The 14,902-nt window shown below is 41.7% G+C and overlaps 1 protein-coding gene across 2 annotated transcripts in view; it reads left to right on the top strand.

Moving 5' to 3' along the window:
- The first annotated feature begins 1,896 nt into the window (after nt 1-1,896).
- pax3b (paired box 3b) overlaps nt 1,897-14,902 on the top strand; it is a 55,987-nt gene continuing 42,981 nt past the window's right edge. For both annotated transcript variants that reach the window (XM_079559808.1, XM_079559809.1), the window contains exons 1-4: nt 1,897-2,620; nt 3,327-3,562; nt 5,122-5,251; nt 6,128-6,265. In XM_079559808.1, the coding sequence (XP_079415934.1) occupies nt 2,536-2,620; nt 3,327-3,562; nt 5,122-5,251; nt 6,128-6,265 (589 nt within the window). In that variant the 5' untranslated portion in view covers nt 1,897-2,535. The remainder of the gene's footprint in view (nt 2,621-3,326; nt 3,563-5,121; nt 5,252-6,127; nt 6,266-14,902) is intronic.

Below are 14,902 nucleotides of genomic sequence, written 5' to 3'. Positions count from 1 at the left end.
GGCGCTTGTTGGAATCCTCAAATTGCTCCAAAGCCAAGTTAAAAGCCTATTACCTGTTTTTTTCTTTCCTTTTCTGGAATAGTGTTAAAAAAATACATTTGTAGGAAAAGGCCTTGGTGCGCTGAGCTTCTTACACTGCCTGACCATAGGGCTGTCACGATAATTACCATATCGTTAGCCACATAGCATAACTGCCTACGTCATTTTGTATTGTTAAAATGGCAATAGGTGAAAAACAATGTGTTTCCTATAAAACGTCTTTTTACATGTTTTCCAAAATCAAAACAAAAATGAGTTAGGCATTTAGACATTTAGTAGCATTATTTCCCCATTTTTTCCTAATGTAATCTAATTATTTTTTACCCAAATAGAGTCATGTCTCGTATTTCATGTTCTTTGTTGGATATTTTAAGACATGGAACTTTTTTAAAATCAGACGGTCTTCAATAATGTTGTATATCGCGATAGTTTCCCGCCTCAATATATCGAACTGTAGATTTTGCTATGGTGACAGGCCGACCTCACCAACAACAAAAAGCCGGAACAAAAGAAAAGGTCAGGTGCTCTAACATCTGGTTGTAGCTCCTGTAGCTTTGATTTGTGATTACAGCACGCATCCATCAAGATCTTGTGTTGACGATGTGAGAGTGCGACCACTTCGCACAGCACATCTCCAGCACATGACAAAGATCCTCAATGGGGTTGAGATCTGGACTCTGTGGGGGCCGATCCATCTAATAATCCCTGAACCACCCTTTCAACTCAACGTGAGCCCGATGAATCCTGGCTTTGTCATTTTGGAAAAAAAACGGCCGTGCCATCAGGGAAGAAAAACTAAAAGTCAGAATTTGGCTTTCAGGACCTTGTGTCGGCACAACTAACTCCCTTTTATTGTTTGTATACACTGGAAAGCAACAGGTGACCTTCTTAACCCCCCACCTGAATCGAGCACATTTTCTCCAGCTTGGCTTTACCCAAATCTTAAGCTTCTCGAAGTAAAAGCACCAAAATAGCGACAAAAACGAGAAGAAAACAGGGACTTAAATGTGATGAAAACTAAACAACAAAGTAACAAAAGAGCGATGAACGCGAAAAACATCAGTTTCGTAGGTCCTAGCTTTCAAATGAGAGGTTACTCTGGCCGATAGGCTGCAAGCGCCAGTTGAGAAGCTTTTAGATTTGGGTAAAACTGGAGAAATGCACTCTTTCACCGAGTTTAGAGCATGGAGGGCCACAGATCAGTGGTCAGTGCATTCAAACATTCAACTGGTTGTATTTAAGAGAGGTTTAAACTGTGCCACACATCTTTATTTAGGCTTGGAACCATAGGGCTAGCTCTGTCTCACAATAAATGTTGCTTTTTAAGGTTTTAATTGTGTGGAATGATTAAGATTGCAGTAAAAAGTACCATCTCTGATATGAGCCAATAAAACAAGAAGCCTGAGGGCCACAAACACTGGTCTGAGGGCTGCATTTGGATCCCGGGCCGCACTTTGGACATGCCTGGCTTAGACCAGTGGTTCCCAAAGTGGGGTTTGGGACCCCTCGGCCTTGGATGAGTGTCCCCAGATGATTTCAAGATGAAACAAAAAGAAAAATACTACTTTTTTGGTGTATTTTTAGGTGCAAAACAACCTATAATTTGTGAAGTCCATTGAATTAGTTAATATACGCAGTTAAAATACATCTTAACTTGATTTAAATATGTTTTTCTGCCCTAAAGTAGCATTAGAGGCAATAACTTTATACAATAGGGGCCCCGAGTTGTTTATGTGTCCATTTTTGGGGTCCCAGCCAAAAAAAGTTTGGGAACCCCTGGCTTAGACCAATACTAATATTTGAGTAATGTGTAGTAACAAAGTCACCCACGTGCATCCGTCTTTGTTTTCTCACAGGCTACTTCCTGTATCGATACGCTCGCTAATGCCCATACGCTTATCAATATTTCATCCCTCCGTCAGTAAAGTGGCTCCAAAACATCCATCAGTGACGTCTCGGTGCTAACACTCCGTGGTTCTATGACCAGACGAATCCGATTGGTCCAAAGTTTCCCCCCATCACATCCAATCGCCACCGTCGAGTCGCGGCGTCAGGGTTCCGCTTTCGGACCAATCCCGGCCGTGTGCGCTGAGTGGGCGAGAGAAGAGCTCCGCTACTTTTTTTGTTCCACGCACTCTCACTTTACGCCCGACGTCAACAAACAACAATATTTACCACGAGCGCGCCATCTTCACAATAGTTTTAAAGGCACTTTTTGTCATCGAGGACCGTGAAGAAAACATTACATTCATCCGCCAATCCTCTTCATTTCGCGCAAACTTCAACGCCATCTTTTCTCTGGAGACGAGCAGGATTTACGCGCTTCGGTTGCGGTTCCACACGGCTTTCTTCCCGGGGAGCGCGTTTTGCGAGCGACTCAGGGAAACTTTTTTTTGTTTGTTGTTTACCCCAAAGGAAGGTGTCCCTGAAGCAGCTCTCTCCAGCGCTGGGCCTGGAGGAGCGGTATAGGAAGCAAGGAGGAAGGTGGAGGGAGGGATGACTGCGTTGGCGGGGTCGATACCCAGGATGATGCGACCCACGCTGGCTCAGAATTACCCCTGCAGCGGCTTCCCACTGGAAGGTAACAGCGTCAGGTTTGCCAGGGGCGAGACGACAGTGTCATTTGTTGTTGCTGGGCTGCTAAATACAGGCTCATCTTTTTTTTATATATATATATATGTAGAGAAAGTTTCACGGAGGCGCCAGACTTCAAGTTCTTGTTGGAAACTGCATTTTTATTTTTTTATTTTTTTGACCATCTTCAATTTATAGCTTTTATTTGCCAACTTAAGTCTCTTTCTTTCAAGTGTAAGATGAGATTTTAAAAGCATCAAGTCTCTTTTGCAAACAATAAAACAAAAGGGAGCGCGTTAAATTTCAATTGTTAGTTTGGTCCTAACTCATTCCTAACTTTCCTAACGCAATTTCCAATTCTTCACATGGATAATTAGTTAAGCACATGTCACGACTTCAGGGAGCAACACTGTCACGATAATATAACAAATATAACAAAAAGTAGCTGAAAGTTTATGATTAAAAAAGAGGCTTTACAATTACGCACAGCGCACACAAGTCTTTTATTTACACAAATGTGCTCTTTTACAATATACTTAATACAAAACAAATTAAATCCTCTATGAGAATGGATGAAAAACCGGTATAGGGCCTGCATGTTGATTTACAGACAAACTAAAATGATAGCTAAACATCACTGATCTTCTGTGTCATCTTTACGCACGAAAACGCGCGTCGATGAAACTAAAACTTTCCCCCACAACTTATTCCAGTGTCTACTCCGCTGGGCCAAGGCCGCGTGAACCAGCTCGGAGGAGTGTTCATCAATGGCAGGCCGTTGCCGAATCACATCAGGCACAAAATCGTGGAGATGGCGCACCACGGGATCCGGCCGTGCGTCATCTCCCGGCAGCTGCGCGTCTCTCACGGCTGCGTGTCCAAGATCCTGTGCCGCTACCAGGAGACGGGCTCCATCCGGCCCGGGGCCATCGGAGGCAGCAAGCCCAAGGTAGGCACCGAGCATTTTGGCATGAGACATCAACAACAGCGCAACGACGAAGGATTTACAATTGTGCGCAAGTTGGTCAAACCATGAAGAGGACGTTTGTGCGTAAAGAGACGTTTTAGACGTTGTACTTGGCTTTTCAAATGTATCCGTTTTCTTTTTGCGCATCTCTGCCTTTCAAGCTACTATAAAATGTTTTTGAGATGGAAATTTAAAACTATACTAACTAAATACTATGCCTGCCTCGCACCATAAGTGTATTTTTTCTTGTTGCTAGATTGAGATTATATATATTTTTCCAAACACTGCTAATTCCTCAGATATTTGGCTCTGTCCTTTGTCCTTTGAGTTGTTTAGTTAGAAAACCTTCAGTTTAAGTCATCTTTATGCGACTTCACAACAGGACTTCATTAACCAACACTAGCCGACTTGCCAAACCCTTTGACTCTTGATACACTTATATTAGATCGAGGCATTAATATGCCGTTTTTGGTCGCATTTTACTTAATATAAACATTACTATACTAAAAAAATAAGCAATAATGCCATAAATAATTAAATTGAGTCTGGTAAAAAAAAAAAAAAAAAAAAATCCTGGTTCCATGGATTTGCCTGAAAATCTTGAAAGCATGACATAGGCACAGAGGTGATCAGTAGCAAAGTGCATTTATTTCCGGCAGATTTATTGAGAATTTGTTCTTTACTTGAGTAGTATTATTGTTGAAACCTTCTACTCCCTAAAAGGCTCCAAAATTAAAACTAAAAAGTACGAAGTTGGCTGCGTTTTGTCCCAGTAGGCAAAGTTAATGCAGTATCCCTGACTGACCACAAGGACTATGCTTTGTCCCCATAGTGTTGCCATACAGGTGCAGTTTGAAAACTCAAAGACAGTGACCTAATTTGATTGCGCAACTTTTTGTGTTTCTGTGTGTAGTAATATTCAGTGGTGGTCAAAGAACTTAGTTTCATTGCTAGAGTAAAAAAAACAGATCCTTATAGTCAAATTACTCCAGGTAAAAGTATCTCAGTCTACTAAAAGTACAGAGGTATTTGCATTTGAATATATACTTGTACGGCAACAGGGCAGGGACAAATCTTCTTTGTTGTGAATGGCAAATGCGCAGACTGCCATCTACTGTTCTGGAGTGAGTATTATGAGGCTTAAAGGACAAAATATGCAACAAAGTTTTACTTTTTGTTTTGAAGTTATTATAGAATTGTAGCAGAGTAGAAAGTTTTAGCTTTAGGTTTAAAAAAAAAAAAAAATCTACTCAAGTAAAGTACAGGTCCTCAAAAGTACCTTTTAAGTACAAATTCACCTTGTTTCTCTGGTAATATTTGACCTAGAGTATCTTTACATTGACTCACATTACTTTGACCACCTCTGCGTTCTGCTTTGAGGCAAACAATATCTGAATGCAACATATTCTCCATGTTTCAAATCCACACACACTTTTTGAGTTGAAGAAAATCCCCACGTGTTGCGCTCAAACCTGTTGCTGCCGATGCGCAGAAAGCCCTGGAGGTGCAAAGGCAGTGAGTAAACCCCCCCTCTCTTGCAGCAGGGTGCGACACCGGACTTGGAGAGGCGGATCGAGGACTACAAGCGCGAGAGCCCGGGCATGTTCAGCTGGGAGATCCGGGACCGGCTGCTGAAGGACGGCCTCTGCGACCGCAACAACGTCCCCTCCGGTAAAACGCCACGGTGTTTCACTCACAGGCTTGTATTGTTCATTTGTTGGCATTTTTATAGGGCCTGTGACATGACCCCATAACTTCATGAGCAAAACACCGACTTTATTTTCCCATGTTAGAAGCTGGAGTTTTTCCACAGGTGTCATCTGGGCTAGGTTTAGTTTCTGAGTTGAGAATGTTTTAACTTAAGTCAGAAAGTATCAACCAACCATATGACAATTTGAAAAATCTACTTCATGGTCAGAAAAACAAAACAAAACGTGAATCCCATTTTGAAAGGACTTATTGTTTGTCCCCTTAATAACACAGCTGGATTTGACATTGTGTACACAATATCAAAGTTTTGGAGATTTCGGTGCATGTGTGTGTTTTTTTTTAGCAAAAACATTTCATCCATTTCCATTTTGTTTTATGATTGGTCAAAACTTTAAACTGGAATATCTCAGAACTACTCAGAATGCAGGTAGAGCCTTAAAGGGGATGTGTTTTGTTTTAAGTATTGCTTAATTTGAGGCAAAGTTTAACTTTTATTATGTTGGAGCTCCTCATATTGATTGCATGGCTAAAGTTATGGACATTTTATACTTATATATACATTTCTCTGCCCAAAGGTCAGTATATAAACATCACAAACAATGTCAAAACAGGGTAAAACGATGCACAAAAATGGATGTAATCTCAGCAAGAAAACAAATCTCAAATGAGCAACAGCCAGAAGTTCCACCAGAGTCATTTGTCTGTTCTTATATAATTTTTTTTTTTTGCTCCAGATTACACCTTGAGCTTATATTGCCAGAAACATCTTACAAAAACTGCACACAAACTTCTGACGCTTGCCCATTCTATAACCGCCGGCTTGTTCTGTTGACACAGTGAGCGCCATCAGCCGCGTCCTGAGGAGTAAGTTTGGGGGGAAGTGCGAGGAGGAGGAGGACGAAGAGGAGCTGGAGAAGAAGGAGCTGGAGGAGAGCAGAGCCAAGCACAGCATCGAGGGCATTCTGGGCGACCGCTGTGAGTAACAACGCCCGCGAAAACTTTCAAAATGCTGCAGCAATATGCAGAAGGTTCCATTCATTTGGCTTCTGTTGCCATGCTGTTGCTATGCTGGGACATCACATGTATACCCTCTACTGTGAGAGTTTTCTCTACATGCCCATAGAATACGTGAATGCTGTCGCTAATAACTTTTTCTTGGCTTTTACATTTGATACATATATTTATTTGTTTCTTGCATTTTTTTTTAAGTTGCCAGTTGAGCTAGTAGGGCGCAAAGTTGTGACGTCCTGTGCGTCAAAGTGAAGAGTATTGGCTTATAGGAACATGGCTTTTTATTATAGCCTATTGTGCAGAGCATGACTGGTGACGTAAGTTTGATCAGTTTCGCGGTGTCGTGCACAGGTGGTTGTAAACGTTAGTGCGCGCAGAACATGTGCTCTGGAAGCGTGCGTAAAAGTTGCGCGCTGGGGGTGCTGGTGCTGGTGGTGGTAAAGGTTGTGTGTGTGTTTTGTCTTTTGTTACGAGACTCCTTTATGTGGAATATCTCTCCGCGCGGCTAATGCTTTTCCCATGAGGCCGCGCGTACCGTAAATCAAACAGCAGGTGACGGCTTTGTGCGCGGGGGAAACCAACATGTGTGCGCGTGTCCGTGCGCGCGCGAGGTGCATTACAGTAAAAGCCGTTTGTTGGCCTCTTCAGCGTGGGATTTAAAGACTTTTTTGTGTTTGCTTTTTACTGTGCTATATTTCACACTTTTCAAAGAATGTTTAGTGGATTTATGAGCGCGCCGTGCGTAAAAGTGAGTTGGTGCAGTTATTATTGCATACACAGATAGTCTATAAACACGCTGTATAATTATACGAGCCGCTAATTCGAATGACAAACAGCTCATGCCTTTTTGGTGCAGAACTTACAATGGCTGCTCAGACCGCGGGCTCGCAGTGTTTTGTAACTCCACGAAAGTATCGCCTGTAAAGTGCAGCACGTGGCCTCTCAGTGTAACGCACTCGGGCATGAAGAGAGCGCGCGGCCGTGCGTTCATTTGAGTCGGACCCTTTGGCTCTCGCCAAAACCACGTCATCGCTTTCAGTTTTTTATCTCGGTGTCATCAGAGGAGCAATTGGCCACGGCAGCCACCGCAGAGCGCTTTACGCGCGCCGTTTACACTTCGCAAATTATCCAAAGTGCCTCTCCAAACAGGGATGCATTACGGCCGGCCTCTTTTCCTCCTCTTTGACTCTCGTTTCGCTTTGCCTTTTCATGCTCGAAAACAAAACAGATACTCCACAACTTTTGCTTGTTACACCACAGTTTTGTTATTTATTTACATTTAGTGATGTGTGAGTTGTCGGAAATATTTACTCAATTAAGATAAACCAGCCTAGTTAAAAATCAATTCAGTCAAGTGGGGAAAAAAAGTTGTCTTTTCCACGAAATTACTTGAGTAACTGTTTGTGGGTAAATGTTTGAGATAACTTTTATTATTAGCTAATGTAACATTTAGAAGATCAAACAATAACGTGAAAGCTCTGATACACATTAAGTTTAGATGAATCAAATTGCGCTCATTTTTACATGTTTATAGATCGACGACTTACGCTGGAATTAGTGACCAAACGGTTTACGCAAGAGAACTGTTGCTTCAATAAGAACAATATTACGCAGCTCAAGTGGAAGTAAAGTTTCTCCTAAAAATGTGACTTTAGTCCATGTGTTCGTTCCCGCGTCTGGAAGTGAGTCAAACCAATTATTAATATTAATATTATTATCATTTAAACTCCTCTCGGTTGAAACAGTGTTTTACGCACGGCGCGCTCTCCGCATCACCGATAGAAAAGGAAACGTGTTGCGCGCAAACAAACTGTGCCCTCGATGAGTTGATCAAACATTTGCTCAACGGTCTCCGTCCCGGCACAAAGACGCAGCTCGCGGGGGATGAACTTGGGAGACAAAGGCCCGAGTCTATATTTGAGCCCCGCGCGCGAACAATAATGAGAATGAAGGGTCCCCCCCCCCCCGCCCAGCTTGGAAGCAGCTTTTTTTTTTTGGCCGAGGAGGCGAGCCTGTTTAGGATTCAGGACGGAGGAGAATGGCCCGGGCTCCGCGGGGCCATTATGAGGCCGCAATGAGGGATGAATTATTTAGGGAGGGAGCGCTCGGCTGGACTCGAGAGGCGCAGAAAGTGGCCGTTTTTCCACCTACAAAATGTTTCCCCCCCTTTTTTTTGGGGTTGGGGGGTCGCTTGCCATTCGCCATGACAAGTCGGGCTTCAGAAGTCCACTCACGTACACGAGAGCGCGAGGAGGGGGGAGGCGCGCACGTGAACTTTGGAAGACTTTGGCTGCTCCCTTCAGCACTCGGGAAAGTCACTGAAATAGGCGACACATGACGGTGGAATTGTAGAGCAAGATGCAGTATTATGTTAAAGAGCTTTTTGAATTTTTATCATTATTATTATTATTATTTTTAATATTTGTAACTGTAGATGTTTATAAAGCTAAAGTCGTGTGAATTTAATTAAGAACTTTATATTTTTATAGCGCTGAAACAAATCTGGTGATGAAAACACTGCTATGTAAAGAGAACTGTTGGAGCATAAATTAAATTTTTTTCAGTGGCACATTTCTGTGTTTGCAAATGAACTCTGATTTCATTATGCAGCACTTGTTTTGCCATTCAAGACCTTCAACTTAAACCTGTTTATTTTTTCTTGTCTTCAGAATCAGGGTCCATTATCATGAACAGGTTCACAACTACCATTTATTTTGCAAGACTTTATTTTACACTATCCGTGATACATTGTCTCTAACTACATTTAGTACAATGTAATGAGCTTTGTACCTATGGGTTAGATGCACAATGGAATAATATGTATGTGTACTTTGTAGGTACATAATGTAATAGGACATAACTCTAGCCCTAAGGATACTACATTATACTTACAAAGTACTAATACAAGTTACTCCATTGTGTATCTAACCCACAGGTACAAGTTATTACCAGTTATTACAGAGCGTATTACATTGTACCACATTTTGTTAGGTACAATGTATCAAGGTGTAAAATAAAGTGATACCTTTTTTTTTTTTTTTTGCGGTTCAGTCTCAAAACATGACACATAAAACACAAAACAGAAAACGTAGATAAATAATAAACAATAAAGACAATAACACTATAAGGGCATGCAAGAAGATTACATTTGGTATCACTTTAGATTAAGGTGTGCTCATGAAGTATTAATAAGTTATCATTAGTAATCATTTTAGGGTTTGGCTATGAATAAGTGTATTATTAATGGCCTATTAGTGTGTTAACAGATAAAAGTATATTAAGCAGTGTGTTAAAACATTACAAGCATATTATTAATTCTTATTAATACCTTATTAATACTTAGCGAGCTCGCCTTAATATTAAGCGCGACCTTACATTTAAATTCTGATAAAGACGACAATGTGACGCAGAACAACAGCGTGAGTGCATTTACAGATTAAGTGTGAGCAGCAGATGTGAGTGTGGACATACAGCAGTGCAAATGTCTGGGATACAGTTTGCATGGAAGCACAAAGCCTGTTAGTTGGTCATGAAGTAGCAGATTTAGTTTTCGCTGACATTACTGTGACACTACTGCGACTCATGTGAAGAGAGAAACGAGTTAGGAACGTTTGCATTTGGAATGTATTTGGGGGACAATGCAGTTTAAAATCTATGGGGCCTTTAAAGTGGCACCTGCAGACACATTTTTACAGTTTGATTTTCAACGAGAACTAGATATTTCAAAACGGAGCAAGATGATTCTGAGATATCCTGAACTGCCCAACCCTAACTGTAACCCTAAACCAAACTCCTAACCCTGACCCTAACTCCTAACCCTAACCCTAACCCTACCCTAACCCTAACCCTAACCCTAACTCCTAACCCTAACCCTAACCTAGCCCTAACCCTAAACCTAACCCTAACTCCTAACCCTAACCCTAACTCTAACCCTAAACCTAACTCCTAACCGTAACCCTAACCCTAGCCCTAACCCTAACCCTAACCTAGCCCTAACCCTAAACCTAAACCTAAACCTAAACCTAAACCTAACCCTAACTCCTAACCCTAACCCAAACCTAGCCCTAACCTTAACTCCTAACCCTAACTCCTAACCCTAACCCTAACCCTAACCCTAACCCCGACCCTCCGAAATAACTCCAAAACCCCTGGAAATGAAAATTTATAAAATGCCTTATTTCTACATGAAAACTAATGATAGAGAACGTGAATTCCATGTTCTCAGATCTATGTACTCCAGCTTACGAGCAGAAGTGTGTCAGCGATCTAGCAAAAAAAAAAAAAAAAGGAAGGTCTAAATTCCTGGGTCGGTTTTCCGCATGTGACCAGGCCTCTCGTGATGGATGCGCAGTTTGAAAAGAAAAGGAAACATTTTTTAGCTGTTACGCCTAATTGCCTCGATGTGTCATAATAGAGTCGTCTAATTCTCGCCGCGAGCTGGTGTCCGCGGGCCGGATCTGTCATGGGCGGGTGGGGAGTGGGGGGGGGGGGGTTGGGGGTTCGTGGCGCGCTGAACTCTGGCCTTGGCCTTGTGAACATTAATAATGGCCTGTAAATGACGCTCGTATTGTCCCGCGCGGCGTCTATAATGACAGCGGCGGCGTATTAAAGAGCGTTTGGGGATCAATGGCTCGCTGTGTTCTCCCCGGAGAGCCGGAGAGGCGAGATGTGGCCCGGAGCGGTGCGCCTCAATGGGGCGTCCAGCCACGGCCGTATATGTGCAACCCAGAGGGGGGGGGGGGGGGAAGAGGCCCGGGGCCCCCCTCAGTTATTTACAAGTGAGTTTGCTGTAAAGTGATAGGACTATATGGCTGGACTTAGGACAATATGCAGCTTCAAAAAAACAAAATGTGACAAAACTGGTTCTAAACTGTGGTGAAAGCTAAGAATATAAAGTCTGAACCTGGACTGAAGACAACCTCTAAACCAAATAATAACAAAAAACAGGAATAAACCGGGACTCAATTTAATCCAGTACAAAACAAGGACAGTCCGACAAATACAGGTGCTCGCCATATAACTAGAATATCATGAAAAAGTGCCTTCACTTCTGTTATTCAACTTAAACTGTGAAACTAATACATGATATAGACTCATCACATGCAAAGTGAGATATGTACAGTCTTTATTTGTTATAATATTGATTATTGTGGCTCAGCTTGTAAAAACCCCAAATTAAAAATCTCATAAAATTTGAATATTTCAGAAATGCCATAAGCCATAATCATCAAGGCATAAACAAAGGGTTTTATGTCACTTTATATGTAATGAGTCTGTATTATAAATTAGTTTAACATTTTAAAGGGGCTAGATGTAAGTTCGCCATTTCATACTCACTACCGCCACCTCAGGTCATACGTGTAACTGCACCTTCTCTATTAAGCTCGTGCATGACGGCGATTGTTGTGGTGAACAGGTCTGGGCTCATTCTACACATTATTACATTGCTGGAACATGTAGGGGGAGGAAAATGCATAATTTTAACATTTTCAGACTCCGTATGGTCCCTTTAAGTTGAATTACAGAAATACATGAACTTTTTCCCGATATTCTAATTCTATGACGAGCCCCTGTCTGCAGATATCATATTAGGGCTGCAACTAACGATTACTTTGGTAATCATTAATCTACTGATTATTTTTTACAATTCATCGATTCATCCCTTGGCTGTGAAAGGTGCATGACAATTCTGTTTGACCACATGAAGCTAAAGTGGCGCCGCTTGAGGACGTGTTCACGGAGAGTTTGTAGGACTCTCTTTGTGCGTTTTTTATGAAATTTACAATGTACTAAACACTACATACCCTAATATAAGTATGAAAAATACATTTGTCATGTCATTTGTGCTCGATTTGAGTCTGTGTTTACTCGAAAAACGATGAATCAATTACTAAAATAGTTGTCAACTATTTCAATAATCGATGAAACTTATTCAAATTAGGAATATCTGACTGTAATTTGAGTCATTTTCATTTTTACTTTTCGCAGATTTTCAAACTTGCTTTCCCAAATGAACACATATAACAACAACCACATATAACGTATTGCCTTGTACCGGGACTAAACAGGCCTAAACCGGACTGAGTCACCAAAACAGGACTCAAACAGGGCTTCGTCTAAAGTGGTGGACTGTAAACTCGGACTACACAGGGACCAAACCAACCGGATTTATTCTCGGGTCTAAACTAGTTCAAAACCCGAGTCTAAACGCGAACTGAACCGAACCAGAACAAACCAGGACTAATCCCAGTCAGGAAACTTTATCAACACAGAAGGGAAATGGCATTTTTACAGAACCTCTTGCCCAGCGATAAGACCGAATACCTGTTGAAGTACTCTAAAAAAAAAGCCTGAAAATAGTGTCAATTCCTTTTAAATTTCCTGGGGGGATGTCCGAACCCCCCCTGTTAAGTCCTATGTGACGAACAGTTGGGATTCAGAGGAAAGTGGGATATGACCCATTACGCCGGACCTCACTATTTCCACAAACGCTGTATACGCTCCTGCTCCCTTCCTCCCCCCCTCACGCCCCCCCCCCCCCCCCCCTCCCCTCCCCTGCCCCCCCCCACTTCTTCTTCTTCTTCTGCTGCTGCTGCTTCTCTCGCTCCACAAATCTCTTCAAGCAGATTAAATCGAGCCCTTTATTTGCCGTCGCTTTCATGTAGAGGAGCCGCGCCGACCTCGCCGGGGCCGCTTAAAGTGTCTGCGCCCGAAGCCTCACGGGCCCCTGTCGGTGAAGCCGGGGCCCGGAGCCCCGCCACCATGACTCACATCCATACAATAACAGCACTATTGAAAAACCCCCAATACAGTATTTTCCCCTTTAACTCTAATGACGGCTTCCAGAAGAGCCCGTGTTTAACGCCATATACCGTGTAATATTTCCCACTGAAAAAAAAGGAACAAGACAAGCTTTTATTTAATGACTTTATTGGTGAAAAATATCTGTAAAATCGTGCGTCAGGTTTGTTTTGTTTGTTTTGTGTTGCTACGTGATGTCGCTACATGGAAAGTCTGCAGCTTTGAGCGGGTAAACAAGTTGCAAAATGAAGAGAATGAAATAGTTTGTGACATGCACTGCAGGAGGGTGACTTTAGAAGAAGAATGTGATTTAAAAAAAAAAAAAAAAAAATGAAGCTAAGGGACAACTTGTTTTTCCCCCAAAAAATGAATGATGCAAAAGTTATAGGAGTAACTTTTGCATCATGGAGAAACAAATGACAATGCACGGAATGTTGGCCATAGATACAGACGGCATCTCATCATAGAGATGGCGTGGCTTCACTGAGGGGGAAAATAGAATCTTTAGAGAAACACAATTTTTCACTCTTTTTAGCCATTTTCTGGTGGAATATCAACTTATTTATCTCATATAAATAAAGTCAAGTGTAAATCGGGCCCATATGGATATTTTGTCGCAACAGATTGTTCAGTAGAAGTGAAAAAACGGCAGTTGTAGCAAGCGCTAGCTAACCGTTAGCATTAGCCCGATGCTAACATGAAGCATCAAGTTAGCATTCTCCGTTATTCATGTAGTTATGGGCTGTTGAACCACTTTGCTCATCCCCATGTCTTTGTATCATTATTTAGTAGAAAACTATATTCATAACTCAGCATTTGTTACAGTAGTTTTTGAATAATTAGAGAAAATTTACATTTTTTCAAAATTGTTTTCCCCCTTAACTGTTTTCAAAAATGACCATATATGGGCGATTGCCGTCTGTATCTATGGTGGCAACTTCCTGATCACATTTTAATACAAATTGAAAATGAAAGGCCTTGTGTGTGTGTTGTAGGATAGCATTATTTTTGCCCCAGAAAAGTTGTAAAAGTCGTATTTTGTGAAAAAATCAGCCTGATGCGAGAACTTCATCACTTCATTAAGTCAATGAGACGAAAAGAGGCAAACCTGTTAGATTTGACACAAAAGGTATTTTTGTTTAAAGGCACACTGCGTAACATTTTGGGCTATACTGTTGCGGCAAAACGAAACATGCTCCTAATGACACAGAAAATGCTGTTGCTGCAGTGTGTAATAAAAGAATGGACTTGGATGAGAAACTGACCTGTTTAAATCTCAACTTCTACTGCCTTTCGTCAACTTCTCCATGGAGACGAGCTGGAGACGCACCCACTCCCAGTAAAGCTTACAGTCATATCTTAGGAGGGGTGAGCCTCATAAATGTTTCTTTGCACATTTATGAGGTATTTTTCAACGATGAAAATATCTGTCATAAAATAAATGCTTGTATTTCAATTTTATTCATTGGGTAAAATTCTACGCGGTGTGGCTTTAAACACATTTAGAGAGTTTTTCAAGAATATTAGTTAAAATGGTGGAGCTTTTTTTAATTAGCGCTAACTTTAGCCTTTAGCTTCAAACACAGAAGTCTCCTCTTGTGGGGTATTTAAAGGGGCTGTATGGAAGTTCTCAGTTTTATACTCACTACTGCCACCTCAGGTCATACGTGTAACTGCACCTTCTATATTAAGCTTGTGCATTACGGCACTTCAGACTTGAATTAACACCTTTTTGACTTGTGGTGAACAGGTCTGAGCTCATTCTACACACTAGGACATTGTTGGAACACGTAGGGCAGG

Source organism: Gobius niger, assembly GCF_951799975.1.
Source record: "Gobius niger genome assembly, chromosome: 1".
Taxonomy (NCBI): domain Eukaryota; kingdom Metazoa; phylum Chordata; class Actinopteri; order Gobiiformes; family Gobiidae; genus Gobius; species Gobius niger.
This window is presented reverse-complemented; position numbering and strand designations above follow the sequence as displayed.